Source organism: Drosophila pseudoobscura, chromosome 2 (genome assembly GCF_009870125.1).
Source record: "Drosophila pseudoobscura strain MV-25-SWS-2005 chromosome 2, UCI_Dpse_MV25, whole genome shotgun sequence".
Taxonomy (NCBI): Eukaryota; Metazoa; Arthropoda; class Insecta; order Diptera; family Drosophilidae; genus Drosophila; species Drosophila pseudoobscura.
The window spans coordinates 24,653,223-24,669,181 of NC_046679.1; the positions used below are offsets into that span (position 1 = coordinate 24,653,223).

The following is a 15,959-nucleotide window of genomic DNA, read 5'->3' on the forward strand; positions in this document are numbered from 1 at the left end:
AAAAAAAAAAATAGAATGAAACGAGGAAAAATAAAACGCCAACGAGGAATTTTACGCTCTTGGCCATAATGAGGGTGATTTTCGTATTTGTGGTAGATTTGTCCACTTAGCAGGAATGACCACGAGACCGGGAGGGGGGAGGTGGACTTGGACCTGGGATGCTGTTGCAATTTGCTGGCCTGTTGCGGGCGTTAAGGCAAATCATTTGTACATTTTCACAGTGGATTATGGTCTGCCTGCCCCCCTGCCCCCCTGGACCCGGTTTCTTGATTTCTGATGATAATGCTCATAATTTGTGAGGCCTTGCCTGCATATATTCCTCCTGTTTGCTGTGTTTTGCGTTGCCTACTTTTTTGGGCATGATATATGCGCCAGCATGCTTGACAATGATTTGTGCTAATGAGAGCGAGCCAGGAGACAGGGCCAGGGAATATCCTCATCGAGGATTACTCTAAAACCCGAAACCAAAGTCCGTGTTGGAAAGATTCTTGCATTTAATTGGCATTTTTCTGTGGGCGAAGGAGGAGGGTCAAAGTTTTTTAATAAAGAGTAGCCGCCTAGGAATTTCCCATGCAAATGAATATCTACCCCCACGACAGTTCCGTTCTTCTCTTCATTCCGACTCAGTTGATTTTCATTTTCATTTTCATTTTGGCCATTTAGCCAGCGACCTCAAGTGCGGGTCCGGACCGGCATCCGTCCGGCACCGCCCCTGCCCCTGCCCCTGCCCCGTGTATACACAATTGTCTACGGATTTTCAATATTATTTGGCTGCGGTCTTCCGATATACAAAAATGCTTCAGTTCAGTCCGCTGCCCCTCGGGCCATCTGCTACCATCATCTTGGGTTCATTGTGGGTGTGAAATTGTGGAAAACTGACTGACTGCGACTGTCAGCGGGCACTGAATACATTCATTGTAACCGATTTCAATTGGGCATTTTATTTTATATTTGAATTTTAAAATTCCTTCCGCTCCGGCAAAAGGGCGACAGGCGACAGGAAAATGGACAATTTGTGTTTGTGGCAATTGATTGGCAAATACTGTCCGGCCAAATGAAAAGGTTTTCTGATTAATACGCACTGACAGCAAGTCAGGGTAGAATAAAAATGGAAGCGAAATATTTGCACATCGTTGAGAATCCTGCGAAGTACTTTACTTTAAATACGGTTTGAGGTGGGCAGGGAAGAAGCAGTTGAACAAATGGGAAAAAACAATAGAAGTTAGAAGTTAGTTTACAAAACAATAAGGAACCTTTTTTGAGATAGCTTCAAAACTGAACCTTCGCATTGAAACATACGGGCGGACAGGTTTGAATCTGGATCTGCGCCGATAAGCCTAGTTACATTTCTATAACGCAACACATACCGTCGGACCAGTCATTTTCTAATGGGGACATTTTCTGTCCCTAGCACCAATCAGCAATTTCGGATGAGTGGAATATTACATATTTGGCTTGTACTCGAATGAGAGAGAAAGAAACGAAGAGGATGTAGATATGTATATGCTTGAAGTACTTGTTGGCGTGGTCTGCAATTTTCTCTGTGAGTTTCAGTTACGTACCAGCGCGGATGTCTCCGTTTCAATGATATTTGTTGATTTCTTTCATCTCGTGCCTCTTGAGATTGATATTCACGCAATTGCGACATGCTCACACGCACATTTACGTTGTCTTAATGGTTCGTTCGTCTATTTATAGCTACACGAAATTTTTTATATTAATTTATATAATTTTATGAGCCATTCCTGCTGTGCCTTAGAACCTTTTCCCCAAATAAATAGATAGAAGCCACAGAAACATCCAAAAGATATGCCAAACTTGTGATAAGTATGTAAGTAGAGAATAAGCCTTCTTCTCTAGAATATACTTATGTACATACCTACAATACAATTTGACGGATCTATGTACTTTTTTGTATCTAAAAAAACAAGTTGGCTAAGGCCGTGGCTCTGCTTTTATACCCGGTACCCTGCCAGCATACACTTAAGCTTATTTTATTTTATGGGAGATTTGTATTATCGGTTTACATTTACATCATCAGCCATTTGATCTCGCCAGCGGGCGCACACTGTACACTTGCGTTTATAGTCTTTGACAGATAGACAGACACGGCTTTATCGACCGGCTATTGATGCTGATCAAGAATACATATACTCTATGGGGTGCTACACACATCGCCTTTCACGAAAAATAGAATATATCCTTATAATCTTCAAGTATCGAGTATACAACGAACTAAGACCAGAAGCTTTGATTTTCTAATGAAAAACTGTGCTCAAATCGATGTATCAACTACTGGAGCTGACTAATCCACAACCGATCGAACTTTGCACTTAACTTGGCAGTCTGCGAATTCCTTGGGAGAACCCAACCATAGCTTTACGCATCATTTGAGCGCCTTAAAGTCGACTAAACTCGTAAAAGAAAAAGTTACTCAATGCCCAACTTGCATGCAAATTACAGGCAATAAAACGTGGCACATCCAATGCTTAGGCGAACTTCTGCTACAAGAGCCAAAGCAGATTATTCTTTATTGTTTAGACAATGACAGAAACACACGGGCAGGACGAAAGTCCTTGTGGCAATTCTCACATCATGCGATTGGCATTGAGATTGCGTCTTGGCTTGGAGAAATTCCCAAGGCTGTCATATCGTATGTTAGGACAACAAACACGCCGCCCGACACGAGGGATATGCAAATTTGTCATCCAACAAACCAAACAGAAAAAACCCATATATGTACATAGGAGTGAAGGAGTGAAATAATCATAAAAACGTCAAGCCCAGACAAAGACAATGGCGTGTGGGAAAACAATCCTGAATTGAATTTTTATCTATTGTATTGGCCATAAAGTCACATTGTCACATGTATAAAATGATTATTGTTTACTCTTAAAATTTCTCTAGGCATGGCTAGGAGGATATGGCGGAATGTGGATTGTGGTTGTGACTGTGGGCATGGCCGTTGGAATGAGTAAAAAGTTGAGTTAAGGGCTCAACCGGGATTTGAACCCGGGACCTCTCGCACCCAAAGCGAGAATCATACCCCTAGACCATTGAGCCGCACATGATACAATCGGTGCATTTTGCGTTTTTCAGCTTCCAATTGTATCTCAAAGATGCAATCAACCATTTGCATCCAACTAACGGATACATTCGTCGCGTAGCCAACTATTGGATACATCTTTGGCATGCATAATGAGGCAGCCATTAATGAGGTTGAAATGAGTTGAAATCAACAAGCCAGTTTCAATCGTCTCACTTATGTGATCTGCATAAGTATGTGGGCCATACAGTTTCTACGAGGTGAGAGTGCTAAATGGAACGGAGTTTGATAGCTATACACCCAGATAAAAAAGTCCTGAGAATCGAATATTTAAACTTAGATTTGAATATTGATACCATTATATTTGCACCGAGAGTGGAAATTGTAAAAGTTCACATATATTTTACCATTAATATGAGATGAATATTAGATCTAAATATATTTCCTATTTTAAATAAATATATTTCATTTTTAAAATAAATATATTTCCTACAAATTGTATATAATACATTTATTTTATAATGTTTTATACTTACATTTAATATGAACCTTATTAAACAGAATTTTTAATACATTTATATATGTGTGTTATAAAGTATAAAGTTATAAAGTGTGTTATATTTAATTTCACTATGTGTGTATTTAAAACCCGAATTTTGAATTGAAATACGGATGTATATCTTTTTGTTCTCCCAGTGCATATAAATAAGATAATAAGTACTTATTTGGAACATTTCTTTGAATGATTAAATCGCAAATTCTACTTTTCAAATGTTTTTATTTGTATTTTATGCCCACATATTAATATTTGTGTTAAGATTTATCTGTGAACTTTCTGAAGTAATATAAACTCTAAAGATATATTCACAAGATGCCTTCACAATATAGAATTCTTATATACCTGTATGCACGTGTAATACATATTTTTGAAGGGTTAATTTTCACCAAATAGTTTGTTTCGTTAGTAGTTTTTTCTTTTGAAGGCCTTGAAATTGACGAAACATACGAAGGGGATGTAGCTCAGATGGTAGAGCGCTCGCTTAGCATGTGAGAGGTACGGGGATCGATGCCCCGCATCTCCAGCAGGATATTTTTTATTATTTAAAGTAACATTTCCTTTTCGCCTTTTTATTCCTTTTCAATTAAACTTACCCTCATCAGCGCATTGCTGATATATTGACTTTTAATCGCTGCAGCCGGGGGTTCCATAATTTTTCACAGCACGCCAGCTGACTCATCAGATTTTTTCTTTGTCTCTGGGCTCTTTCTGGGCATGCTTTTAATTTAATTTGAAAAGTTTTGCATGCCCATTTGGCACATTTAACCCCTTCGCTGGGGCCCAAGCTGAAATAGACGAAAAAATAAAAAGAAATATCATAAATAATGATGATAACGTCCCAAGTTTCCGAGGGCATGGCTTTGGCACAAATAGCCACACCCAAGAACCCACCCACCCCAAATACAATTATCTGGACGGCGGGCAAAGAAAGGACCGAGAAGAAAAATATGACAATTAGGCGCGTAAACTAATTGAGGCTGGCAGCAGGAAATTTGAGGGATTAGAAAGGGTGTGGAGGCTAAAGTTTTAAATTTGAATTAAGGAGAAAAAGCTGACCGATACCAAAAAGAAAGGGAACCATTTCCAATTGATCTACAAACTTAACATGGAAAATATGTTAATAAATTCATTTTATTACAGCTAATAATGAAACAATCAAACAATTTTCTCTAGCTCAGTGGCATAGGATAAATTATGTGTAGCTATATCGTTGGCCGGAACCTCATCCTTGGGCTTGATGTTTAGTGCGGCATAATCGTAGTTCCCCTGAGCATCCAGGGTCCAGTGGCGGCGTTCGACCAACTCCAGAAGCTCCTTTCCGCCTGCACGAAGGCCCAGACGCTGGGCCGCCTGCTTGGGGGTCATCTTCAGGTAGGACTTCTCGATGCAGGAGGCAATCTCCTCGCGGGCCGTGTGCACCAGCATGTCCATGAAGTTGCCATAGATCTCCGAGGGCATGGACTTCTTGGCCTCCAGTATTTTGTTGTAGCGTCCCTCCATGAAGTAGTTCTCGAGGGCCAGCACGGGCATGATGAAGCGATCCTGGAGCAGCAGGGCCGACGGCAGTCGCTCGAGTGCGATGTGGAAGTCGGCGATGCGATTTGTGGCCAGCATATAGAGCAGGCTCAGACCAATCATCTTGTGCATCTCCTGTGAGGGTTCCAGGAACTTGTCGTAGTCGTAGTAATACATTTTCAGCTGGGCCATGTACCGCTCAAAGGCGGCGTAGTCCTTGACGGTGATGCTGTGCTCCACTGCGATCTCCAGCACATCGCGGGACCTCACCAGTTGATCCTTCTGCTGGGGGTTGGACTTTGACACCTCATGGGGCATCAAGAATCCTCCAAGAATCTCCATCTTGAAAATGCCCAAAAGTTGACCACAGCGCAGAAGATTCGGGGCTCGTTTGCTCCATTCGGCCTTTATATCTTTGTATAGATTGGACATGATACTTCCTTCTGTATAAAGTAATTTGGTTTAAGAATCTTCAACCTTAAACACACAGAAAATATGGAAATTAGATCTGACTTTGGCAGTTGGGAGCACAGTTTTGCCCAACGAGTAATTTTCCAGTAATTTTAGTAATTTAGTTCGACTTTGACGACTGAAAAGAGTCTGAATGAATTGATTTTGCTCTCTTAATAAATTTGAAAGTGTATGCTAGGCCTACTTTGATTTCGCATTTTCTTCATCTTGAAAAAACTGTCAAAAACCTGGGACGAGGTAAAAAAGTTATCCCCAGATGTTACCAGATGTTTATTTTTACTATATTTCATTTTTAAAGCCTTCTCCCTGCCTTTACTTTTCCTCTTCTTCGGCACCTTTTGGGCTCTTTTCCTCTTTAGATTATTTTTTATTGTGGCCTGGCTCAAGTTTGTGGCTCAATATAAATCACAAAACTGTAGCCATTCAAGATTTATGAGCTGCTAAATATGCTGGCGAGGGTGGGTCGTGGCTTGGACATTTTAGCCAAAAAACTTTGTCCACATATCAAACTTTAAAACGCAATTATCATATATGTATCTACGAGTGCAAATGTATCTGTTTGTGAGCTTTTGCACCCTGTATGTGTCGGTCTTCGTCTGTGTTGTCTTTTACTTGCTCGGATAAACAAAACAAGGTCCTAAATAAACAAAACGAGAAAAAGAATCACCAGAAAATGAGTAAAAAGTTGCACCAGACAAAAATACCATTTGATTTTAATTGAAAAATAGCAACAACAAGAAAGTACTATCAAACAACCCCCCGAATATGGAAAACAAAAGGCGCTGAGTGATGGAATATAGTTGATGGTATCTGTCTAGATGTATTAATCGATGAAGGGTTAATCAAGGATGAAGGGAAGATGGTATTTTATGAATAGGCCCCCTCAGAACTAAGTCCATCATATAAAGTCATTGGTTCCAGTCTTTCTGTTCTTTCAAGAAAGATGTCCTGATAAATGGAATCCTACTAAACTCAACTCCAACCCTCGAGGGAAATACTAGCATGGGCTTTGAAACCAAACAAGCTATTAAAATTTTTTAGCGATAGATCTGAAAAACAATTATAGAGCGGATACATAAACTTCTACTAAGAGACAGGACACAATGGATATATCGAAGGTGGATTAAATAAGTAGATACATCCACAAGCAATACCTTTCAAGAAATCCTTGTCGCTGCCCTAGAATTGTACCTCAAAGATACATTACTTTTGTTGAGGGTACTTTCTCGCTTTTACCTTGAACTAAGCTTATGAAAATTATTGCAATTAATGACACACACTTTGCTCCTTCGTTCTCATCCTGGCAGAAACGCTCTCCCAACCGCACTTAAAATGCCATTAACAAAAGCACAAACAATTTTTACACTCCTCGTGCCAAGAAGAGCAGCCCAAAGCAAACAAGCACCAACTACTAGTACCAAAACAAAAAAAAAGCAAAGAGCAGGAGGAACAACAACTACAATAGAAACCTACAGGAATTTCCTTTTTATTTATTTTTTCAACAACTTTTTACCTTTTTTCCCCAACTCATTTTCAAGTGTTTCCACTTAGTTTGGTGTTGTTGATGTTGTTGCTGCTTCTTTTGGGGGGAAAACCATTAGAAAAGGGCAACTGGGAGACGAGACCCGTACTCCCAGGAGAAGCTTGGTCTTGGGTCCCGGAATCTTGATGGGGTTAGGCATTGTTTTTGTTGACTTAAGTCAACAAGGTCGAGGGTTAATGAAAGTTGGCTTGAAAGCCTTGGTGTTGGTTCACGGTTTGCTGCTTAAGTTGTTCCCAATACTTTCGAGGGTGATTGTGGGAAAGGACAGCAGAAGGAATATATGGAGGTACTTTGATCAATTGTGGTAGAACGCTGCTTGCTTTGCCTTTATATTTGTATCTATATTTAGTAGCTCTTGCTCTCTATTTCAAGCTATCTTATTATTTCAATTGTCCCCCATCGAAGACTCCCTAAAGTTGCCTTTCGGCAAAGCAGTGTCCATCGCAGTTTCCGTGGTGTAGTGGTTATCACATCCGCCTAACACGCGGAAGGCCCCCGGTTCAATCCCGGGCGGAAACAGTTGAAATATTTATTTTTACATTTTATACTACTTATCTTGTCACTCTTTGATTGAGATTCTATTTTGGTTAAATCTGCATCATAGACTTAAACTTATCGCGTTGTTTCTTCTTCAATGCCTCGTACTTTTTGCGTTCAATATTTTTGATGAGAAATTCTTGGAATTTCTGACGCATAGCCAAAGAAAGACCCGTATTTCGCAAATCCAATTTTTCCAGAACTTTATTGCAGATGATGATCTTTAGCAAATGTTTGCCAAAGTCCTGAAATTAAAGGGAGTTTGATGATTGAAAAAATAGGAGTATTTAGAGCTCACCTCCCCCAGCGCATTGTTGGACATATCGATGTCCAGCAGCACCGTGTGCTGACAAATCAGCATCATAAAAAGCTTGGTAATGGTCTCCGTAATGGAACACGAGCCCAGATCCAGCTCCTTGATGGGCATGGCCTGAAGGGTATGGAAGATAGCGGCTGCTCCGTCACTCTGTATGGGATTCAGACGCAGCACCAGTCGCTGCAAGGGCACATGCCTCAAAGTGCGACTGAGGATGTAAGCTCCTTCTTCAGCTAAGACAAAGTAACTCTATTATAGGAGTATGGCTAGAGGAACAAAGCGTGACTAACTGATCTTATTGTTGGTCAGGTCCAAGACAGTTAGAGTTCCGAAAGACTCCCGGCCACAGGTTTCCAGAAAGCCGCGAATGCCGGCATCCCCCACCGCACAGTGGATGAAGGACAGTTCGCTCAGATGATGACAGCCCTTGTCCAAACTGTGGGCCAAGTATCGCATCTGATACGGCAACAGTTTGGTGTTGTGCAGACTGCAAGCCAAAAGATGAATCAATTAACATTACCGAGTTTTCGAGTCTGTAGTCCTCACCAGAACTGCCGCAGCTCATGGCACTGACTGAGCCCCTTGGCCAGGAGCAGAATATCCCTGGGTGTCATTTGGTTACAGCCCGTTTGGTAATTACAGCCCGCCGTCTTGGTGCTGTAGCTCAGTCGCAGTTGGCGTAAGTCCGGCAGATTGCTCAGCAGGTAATCGAGCGGAATGTGATCTGCAGATTGGATCGAAACGAGGCTCATACACTCTGCTGCAAGAGTATTGCCACTTCGTTGACACTTCACTTCACTCACCGTTTCCCTCGGTGGAGGCTGGTGAGGGCTGGAGGAAATTTATCTCCAATTGATTTATGTACGCCGCACAGATGTCCAAGGTGGCCTGCACGTTGCCCTCCTGCTCGTAGTCGCCGGTTTGCATATTCTCAATAAACTCCTGCACATGTCGCTCCATGTAGATGTTAATCCAAGGCCGCTCCCTCCCGCGCGCCTGCAACGGGGCCGTCCTCCAGCGCTGTTCGTAGCCCCGCACCCAAAAGAAGTCGTCACGGATGTGCGAGCTGAGCAACTGCAGCGGTAGCTGGGTGTCCAGATGGCTGAGTATATAGTTACGGTCCTCGCGCCGTCCCAGTTGCTGGTACAGCGGCAGCTCTAGAGACAGACAATTTCAGGGATTGAGATTGTTTTGGGTGTGGGTGTGGGCGTGGGTGCGAAGCACTCACCACTCCAGTTCTGTACGATGGCATCGAGCACAAGATGTCGCAGACTTTTCGCTTGATTTGTCTGGCCTTCGTGGGCTTCGTTCTGGGTCTGGTGCTGGCTTGTGTCCCATGATTTACCGCTAACTTTGGGCAGCTTGACATCCTTGAGATTGAAATAGGCCTTGAAGGTGTCGATGGAGACGGTGCAGGGGAACTCACAATACGTGAAATCCATTTGAATAGAGTTTCTGTCCGTCTGTCTGTCAGCTAGAGATACGATACTGAAGGAGTTGGAGACGACAGATAAACAATGCACAATATATTAGTCCGGCTTTTGGGTTGCCAGGAAACAGTTGTCAACGGCTGTTCTTTTGTTGTCCAGAGAGTGTTGAGAAGGGTGCAATGGCAACAGAGGGAAGAGTTGAAATACTAGTGTTGGTAAGAAAGGAAACTACCAAGTAATCTGTACAAAGAACTGAGGAACTGGTGTTCCTTTAGGTTAATTTTTTCCATCGGCGTTGGAATGGATAAGAAAGTGCTGGTCAGTATTGATTAAAAATAAAAGTAAATTTATATGCTAATCTTCGTCAAAAATTAAATACAACTTGAAAGTATTTTGAAGCTCATTCTGAACCTCATAAAATATGCAAAACTTTGGTTTATCTCGCCTCCTTTGAGCTCCTCTGGCATTTGCATAACAAAGTCGTTTCGGCCAACGCGATAAAGCCTCAAGTGGCAAGCCGATTATGACCCTAATTACATGACATTACAAGTCTCCTCCGCATTTCCCTCCTCCTTATCCTCGCAGCCAGAGAGTCCTCTTGGGAATATCAAAAATATTGACTTGGCATCTTTCATTGTGCCCAATCAAGGCGGATATCTACCTGAGGATTAGGCCAGCTGACATGACTGGCTGCCACTGCCACACCGAGGTAGAGGTAGAGGCAGAGCCTTCGGCTTCGGCATCTCGGCTTCTCGACTTACTGTGGTGTAATTTTTATGGCTTAGCTAGGATTCAGCGGCGTCTGGGAATACTTATGCAAAGTATTTCCACGCATAAAACGACGTTATTTATGTCTTGGCCTTGACGACGCGACGCGTTGGCCAAGAATTAATAACCAACCCCTCAATGGGTGTATTCTAGATGCTGTGTGCCTGCCATGATGCGCATTATTATGGCCAAATTATACACCTTATAAAACAGTTGCGCTTTTTTCATGCAGCGAAACCAAATTTTTATGTAAAGCAATTTATTTTGAATTATTTTTATGGCTCTTAACGGCTGCGCTGCCTCAGCATCCATGCACGAGAGGGTAGCGTTGCTGTAGCCGTGGCTGACTAGCCAAAAATTGGTTTGTCATTGGGTACCCTTCTCCTCAGGGAGTTTTCCTCGGTTATTGTGCGAATTTGGTTGGATAAATTATGAGAAATCGATGCGGATATTGACAGCAGTTTGAGTGCTTGAATAATAATGATAGCCAGCCGCCAAATGGAAATTTTTATCGATTGGAATCTTTAAAGGGATTCTAATATACAATTTCGGGCAATGAAAGATAACTGTGGAGGGTTATACTGATTACAATTTTATTGGAACATCATAAACAATTATACATTTTGTTTAAGTTTAACACCTTAAAAGTCATATCGGAGGTTGAGTCCGCCTCCAATGTCGGACTTGCCGCGTAGTGGCCCACTCATGTGGCGCACGGCATTGCCGGTAGCATTCAGATTGAGGTTGCCACTGGGTGAAGTGTACAGGTTGGCCCTGCCAGTTGCCTGCATGGTAGTCACATCAAACTGGGGCACACGATTCACCCCCAACGCCGCGGAGTGACCGGCGGATGTCTGCATATTCAGTCCGGCCCCAAACTGATCGTGGGTGCGACTGTGGCTGTGATACCCTGTGGCATTGAGCGTCGTGTTTTTTTGGGTGTGGAGGAGATTCGCCTGGGCCGTGGCAGTGGTGGTGCTACCAATGCCCTCAATGTGACCATGCTGCACGGACAACCCATGACCATTGCTGGTTGGATGGTGGAAAGTTAGTTAGATTTGGATGGCTCTTTGAGATGATAGGGGGACTCACGCGTTTACTGCTCCGTAAACGCCCTTGGTGACGGGGCCTCCAGTGCCCGGGGTCATGGCGAAGACTCCTGCCCTGGCATTGGCCTGATCATGGCCAACCATCACTCCACATCTGGCGGAGGCCTCTCCTGTCTTGGGGTTTCCGGTTGCCTGACAATCCATTTCTTGGTCTTTCGATGCTTTTGACTGCGTTCTTGGACTGGATACTTTGTTTTCTGAATGGCTGCTGATGAGCAGCAGACGCTTTTATAGGCTGATATCTTGTGGCACAAAAAGTACCCCACGGCTGATTTCGGTACTTTCCCGAGACATTTTCTCTTCTCGATCTGCACTGCTTCTTAATCTAGCCATGGGCGTAGCTAAGAACCTAAGTTCATATAAAGGGGGATATATATTTTGGGAATTGAAGTTAATTGAAAATAATTTGGGAAAATTATAAAAAATACTTAAAAGTTACTTTTATGCCAAGAAGTTCTGCAAAAATAAATTGACCCTTTTTTACTACGTCCATGAAGATACACGATTATGTGCAGCTTTATTTCCCCTATAGGCTTGAATGAGATCATCGGGGAGTCACCTGGAATGCAGATAATAATACTTATATCCATGCGTATTTATTTAGTGAAACATCTCATCAAATATCAGAAATTGTTCCCCTACATTCCGAAAAGTTTTCATGGTTTGATGAAATTGCTTTTCCTTGTTCGTCTCCAGATATACATCTATAGATATTCCTATTCCAATATTCAATCAGCATAATTTCTTTACGGACGGAGAGAACTAATTATTGGTGATTGGAAACGGCGGAATCAGTTGGCGCCGTGGCTTAGTTGGTTAAAGCGCCTGTCTAGTAAACAGGAGATCGTGAGTTCGAATCTCGCCGGGGCCTTCGTCTAAGTGGATATATTATACATTTTTAAAAGCCAATATTTTGACCTTAACAACTTAGTTTATTGATCTTTTAAAAACTGGAATAATAATTTTATCATTTTAGTATTACATGTTTCCAAAATGGGGCAAGTGGCGCCGTGGCTTAGTTGGTTAAAGCGCCTGTCTAGTAAACAGGAGATCGTGAGTTCGAATCTCGCCGGGGCCTTATGTGTGCAATAGCGTTTGTTTTTTTCTTCTTTTTATCAATTTTTTCTCTCTTTTTCTGGCTTGTTCGAGTATTCAATGCAATGCGTTGCAGCTGTCAGTCTTCGAGCACTCCGTCCGTGCAGGCGCACAGGTAAGATAAAGGGGCAGCTTTCGTTTTTCTTTTGTACGTCTGCAGTGCTGACAGCTGACAAAAAAGTTTCGCGTAAACAGTGGCAGCGGATTCGCCTTTATGGTCAGATACGTATCCACACACCTTTTCCCCGAGGGAGAAAGGGGGGACACCTGTTGTGGTCCTTGCAACGGCGATGCATAACGGAAACAACGGCGCTGGGCAACGGAAATGTTCGACAGCATGTTGCGACGTTGTCGACGACTCCGGGTGGCCGTGCCCCGGAGTGGATGGAGTCGGGAACCCGGACTGATGGGGAGCATATTTGCCTTGCAAATGGAACGTACGGCTTTTCAATTTCATTCGCTTTTCCAGATGGAACGGGGGAAAGTGGGAGTGGGGGGGCCTGCTGCAATTAGCCGGGTAGAAGGCTTATTTGTTTCAATTTATTTACCGCCGCTCGCTTCTGCCTTATCTTTGTTTTTTATACCCAAACGCACCCAAGCTGCCCAAGCCGATGTATAACCCCGGACGGAGGGGACACTTCCCACATATAATTATGTACGAGCCAACTTCTGACAAGCGGCAGACAATGGCAGAACAATGCTATATGCAGACAGACTTCGTGCCACGAGGCATAATCATTTTTATGGATTTAATTTCCAATGTCCTTCCCTTTGGGGCTGTGTCCTTTGTGTGTCGGATACAGCAATGTCCTTTTCTAATTTCCTCTTGAGAATTAATATTTGTGTACATATGAATGTCTGCCGCTGACTGGGCAGCTCTGGTTTCCCGATCATATCAATGAAGATTGGGTACTAAACTCTTTCCGATGGCTCCGTGCGATGTCCAAGTAGGAAGAGTTTGCCCAAAACTTGACAAATATCCCTATGGTATTTACCTAGACTTCCTTCATCCACAATAAGCTCTATTCCTCCCCCTAGCATGTGTTCTTTCATAGTACATATATCACTTGCAATGCTCTGACGCCTCCAGTCCGGTCCCATCCCGTTTCATAACCACCGTCAGACCCAGACCCATGTAGCAGCTTCTCATCATCACCCAAGGATTTTTAGCAATTGTCAGCAATTTTCCCAATAGACGCAGCACAAAAACTATCACACAAAACCACTAAGCAAATGTCTGTTCCCCACACAACGTCCATTCCATAGAGCTGCTGTGTATTTTTCTGATTACCCCGGACAACAGTAGTCCGGTCGGGTTCCAGTTCCAGTTCCAGCCACATGGTGGGCGTGTACATAGCATAGGCATTAACATAATTTATGTGGTTCCGCCGGATTTAGCTTTGTCGTAAAAAAGGACACTCGGCCATTGTCCATTGTCCATTTCAAGCTTCGATAACAAAAGGCAAAAGGAAAAGGAGTCCTCGCCCTGTCCGGGCCCAGCTAAGGATTGCGGTTTTTATTGTTTTGATGGCAACAAAGTTTATGAAAAGTTTCGCCTCCGGGCCGTTTCTCTCTAATTTCGTTTGTAGTTTTTCTGTTGACTTTGCATATTTTTTTAATTAAATGAATGTCGGCGCAGAGAAATCAAAGTCCACTCGTACTTGTGTTTCGCTTGGGAGCTAATCTATGAGGCCATTACTCAACTTTGGCCCCAGGCTCTGCCAGAAAACTGTGGGTGGCATTGGATAGGAGGAGTAGGGGGTCTACGCGGAGTTCATGGATGGTTGGCAGGGGCCATAAAAACGTGCGAAATTTTCACGGCCTTTGGATGTTGTGCTGTTTTTGTTTTTCCAGACACGAACGCGGGCGGCTCTCCCTCTCCCTTCGCACACCTTTAACTGATTGTTGTCACCTGTTTTTTGCATGCTTTATTCGCAGGACTCTAAGGATGTGATGACACCCATGTGGAGTGGAGAATACTGGGTCTGACATAGGAAAAGTGTTCCTCATTCCCTACTATCCCTAGATACTTAGAATCGGAATATCTTGGTCATCACCTCTGTACAGGGTGCTCAAACGTCGAGTCCCTTCCATCCTTGAGTGGCCCGATTCTTAGTACACCTGGCACGAAACACTCATAACTCAAAAACGTTTTGAGGGCCCTCTTCTCGGCGGCACACAGTGTGTAATGTGGCAAAATATAATCAAGCGGAAAAAGTCAAAAACTTCAAACTTTTCTTTACGGTTAATAATGAAAAATGGGTGGCACGTGCAGCAAAAGGTAAATTCTGCAGAGTTGCCACCTCAAAAAGTGTAACTTTCAGCCAAATTAATTCGTTATACAAAATAAAAGTATCTTAAAATAAAAGAAAACCAAAACGACAAATTTAAGTCCTGGAGATGCGGGGCATCGATCCCCGTACCTCTCACATGCTAAGCGAGCGCTCTACCATCTGAGCTACATCCCCGATGTGGGCGCCGCTGTCTTTTTCCATAGTTCCACGACATTGGATTAATGCCATCTCCATGGGTATTAGGCTGAATTAATTTAACTTGAGCAATGAAAGACATGCATTTAGTATTACAACATTGACATGGTTTGTAGGCTGAAAGAAGTGATATTAATGCGGGTTCCCATTACAAGGCTCATTAGGCAGGTCACTTGGGTATTCAACTGCCTCTTGTGGTGTGTAGATTCAAATTCAAGTAGTTCACCCAAAGACTTCAAGAGGCACAGTTGAGAAAATGTCAGTACTCCGCCTTAGCCCGACACAGTTCCTATGCGTGCTGCTCCTGGCAGTAGTCTGCAGTAGCGCTGAAATAGACAGAGATGAACAGCCCGACTTCGAGACGGAGCCTGGAGCTCCGGAGCCCATTGATGGACGTTCGTTTTTCTTTCTGGGCACACTCTTTCGACGCTGGCGCAATCGTTGGATGGCCTATCACAGTGCAGATCCACTGTTTGCCGGTGCAGCGTACCCCATTAATGGATACTACAATTGCCCCATCTATGGCTGTAATCCGGCGGCCATTGGGCCACAACCTGGTTACTATTCCCGTCCAGGAGGGAGCTTTAACCCCCTGAACCAACAGCAGCAGGCTCAGGGCAACAGCAATGTCTACATATATCAGACCGATCAGAACGCTGCCAATTCCGGAAGTGGCAGTGGTTCACCTGCCGTTCCCCTCGGATATGGATACTTTGGAGTTGGATCGCCGCTTAGACCTCCGCCGCCTTTGCCACCTTCTTCAATGGGAGGGGCTTCAGCCAGTGCCGGGAGCTATGGCCTGGGACCAGGACAAGGGCCAGTACCAATACCAATACCAGTACCACAATTTGGCTAAGCAGGAACGGAGGCAACAACATAGAACGGTTGCCCAAGTAAACACCGCACAGCAGACAAAGTAAAAGAAAACAATACAATTTTAATTGAAAAGTACGGAACCAAAGAAAAAAGTAAACCAAACCCAAAGAGACACACATACAATACATTCGGCGGGCCCGCCTTAGGGATGTCTAAGTACATACATTATATTCTGCAATTTAATGAAATCATCTTTTCTGAATGA

General features: G+C 43.3%; 4 protein-coding genes and 6 non-coding genes across 11 annotated transcripts; 5 read left to right on the forward strand and 5 right to left on the reverse strand.

The window, feature by feature from the left end:
• Window positions 1-2,991: 2,991 nt before the first annotated feature.
• TRNAP-UGG (transfer RNA proline (anticodon UGG)) lies at window positions 2,992-3,063 on the reverse strand. The gene has a single exon. It is a non-coding gene; the product is annotated as a tRNA-Pro (tRNA).
• Window positions 3,064-4,055: 992 nt separating this feature from the next.
• Window positions 4,056-4,128, forward strand: TRNAA-AGC (transfer RNA alanine (anticodon AGC)). The gene has a single exon. It is a non-coding gene; the product is annotated as a tRNA-Ala (tRNA).
• A 577-nt stretch (window positions 4,129-4,705) lies between these two features.
• LOC6897719 (26S proteasome non-ATPase regulatory subunit 8-like) lies at window positions 4,706-5,765 on the reverse strand. Its single transcript, XM_002137798.3, has 2 exons — window positions 5,634-5,765; window positions 4,706-5,563 (listed from the first exon to the last, which is right to left on the reverse strand). The coding sequence occupies exon 2, from the start codon at window positions 5,550-5,552 to the stop codon at window positions 4,761-4,763; it is 792 nt and encodes a 263-aa protein (XP_002137834.2). The 5' UTR covers window positions 5,553-5,563; window positions 5,634-5,765; the 3' UTR covers window positions 4,706-4,760.
• A 1,784-nt stretch (window positions 5,766-7,549) lies between these two features.
• LOC4802683 (dynein regulatory complex subunit 5) lies at window positions 7,550-9,732 on the reverse strand. Of its 2 annotated transcripts, XM_033376687.1 has the most exons (7): window positions 9,650-9,732; window positions 9,216-9,475; window positions 8,791-9,144; window positions 8,534-8,711; window positions 8,278-8,474; window positions 7,970-8,220; window positions 7,722-7,916 (listed from the first exon to the last, which is right to left on the reverse strand). In XM_033376687.1, the coding sequence occupies exons 2-7, from the start codon at window positions 9,427-9,429 to the stop codon at window positions 7,722-7,724; spliced, it is 1,389 nt and encodes a 462-aa protein (XP_033232578.1). In that variant the 5' UTR covers window positions 9,430-9,475; window positions 9,650-9,732. The 2 variants fall into 2 exon arrangements, with proteins under 2 accessions (XP_001359553.5, XP_033232578.1); XM_001359516.5 differs by lacking the exon at window positions 9,650-9,732 and having other exon boundaries at window positions 7,550-7,916; window positions 9,216-9,633.
• TRNAV-AAC (transfer RNA valine (anticodon AAC)) lies at window positions 7,581-7,653 on the forward strand. Its single transcript has one exon. It is a non-coding gene; the product is annotated as a tRNA-Val (tRNA).
• Window positions 9,733-10,761: 1,029 nt separating the features above from the next.
• Window positions 10,762-11,501, reverse strand: AttD (Attacin-D). Its single transcript, XM_001359517.4, has 2 exons — window positions 11,278-11,501; window positions 10,762-11,214 (listed from the first exon to the last, which is right to left on the reverse strand). The coding sequence occupies exons 1-2, from the start codon at window positions 11,436-11,438 to the stop codon at window positions 10,827-10,829; spliced, it is 549 nt and encodes a 182-aa protein (XP_001359554.2). The 5' UTR covers window positions 11,439-11,501; the 3' UTR covers window positions 10,762-10,826.
• Window positions 11,502-12,091: 590 nt separating this feature from the next.
• On the forward strand, window positions 12,092-12,165 carry TRNAT-AGU (transfer RNA threonine (anticodon AGU)). Its single transcript has one exon. It is a non-coding gene; the product is annotated as a tRNA-Thr (tRNA).
• Window positions 12,166-12,298: 133 nt separating this feature from the next.
• Window positions 12,299-12,372, forward strand: TRNAT-AGU (transfer RNA threonine (anticodon AGU)). The gene has a single exon. It is a non-coding gene; the product is annotated as a tRNA-Thr (tRNA).
• Window positions 12,373-14,784: 2,412 nt separating this feature from the next.
• TRNAA-AGC (transfer RNA alanine (anticodon AGC)) lies at window positions 14,785-14,857 on the reverse strand. The gene has a single exon. It is a non-coding gene; the product is annotated as a tRNA-Ala (tRNA).
• Window positions 14,858-15,134: 277 nt separating this feature from the next.
• LOC4802685 (uncharacterized) lies at window positions 15,135-15,734 on the forward strand. The gene has a single exon (XM_001359518.2). The coding sequence runs from the start codon at window positions 15,135-15,137 to the stop codon at window positions 15,732-15,734; it is 600 nt and encodes a 199-aa protein (XP_001359555.2).
• Window positions 15,735-15,959: the final 225 nt, after the last annotated feature.

What these genes read in the sequence shown, in the direction of transcription:
- LOC6897719 (XM_002137798.3), bottom strand. Translation starts at nt 5,552, where the DNA reads ATGTCCAATCTATACAAAGATATAAAGGCCGAATGGAGCAAACGAGCC.
- LOC4802683 (XM_001359516.5), bottom strand. Translation starts at nt 9,429, where the DNA reads ATGGATTTCACGTATTGTGAGTTCCCCTGCACCGTCTCCATCGACACC. An exon ending in AGCCTCCACCGAGGGAAACG is followed by an intron (nt 8,712 to 8,790) that starts GTGAGTGAAGTG and finishes TCCAATCTGCAG; the next exon opens with ATCACATTCCGCTCGATTAC. An exon ending in CCAACAATGCGCTGGGGGAG is followed by an intron (nt 7,917 to 7,969) that starts GTGAGCTCTAAA and finishes CTTTAATTTCAG; the next exon opens with GACTTTGGCAAACATTTGCT.
- AttD (XM_001359517.4), bottom strand. Translation starts at nt 11,438, where the DNA reads ATGGATTGTCAGGCAACCGGAAACCCCAAGACAGGAGAGGCCTCCGCC. An exon ending in GTTTACGGAGCAGTAAACGC is followed by an intron (nt 11,215 to 11,277) that starts GTGAGTCCCCCT and finishes CCATCCAACCAG; the next exon opens with CAATGGTCATGGGTTGTCCG.
- LOC4802685 (XM_001359518.2), top strand. Translation starts at nt 15,135, where the DNA reads ATGTCAGTACTCCGCCTTAGCCCGACACAGTTCCTATGCGTGCTGCTC.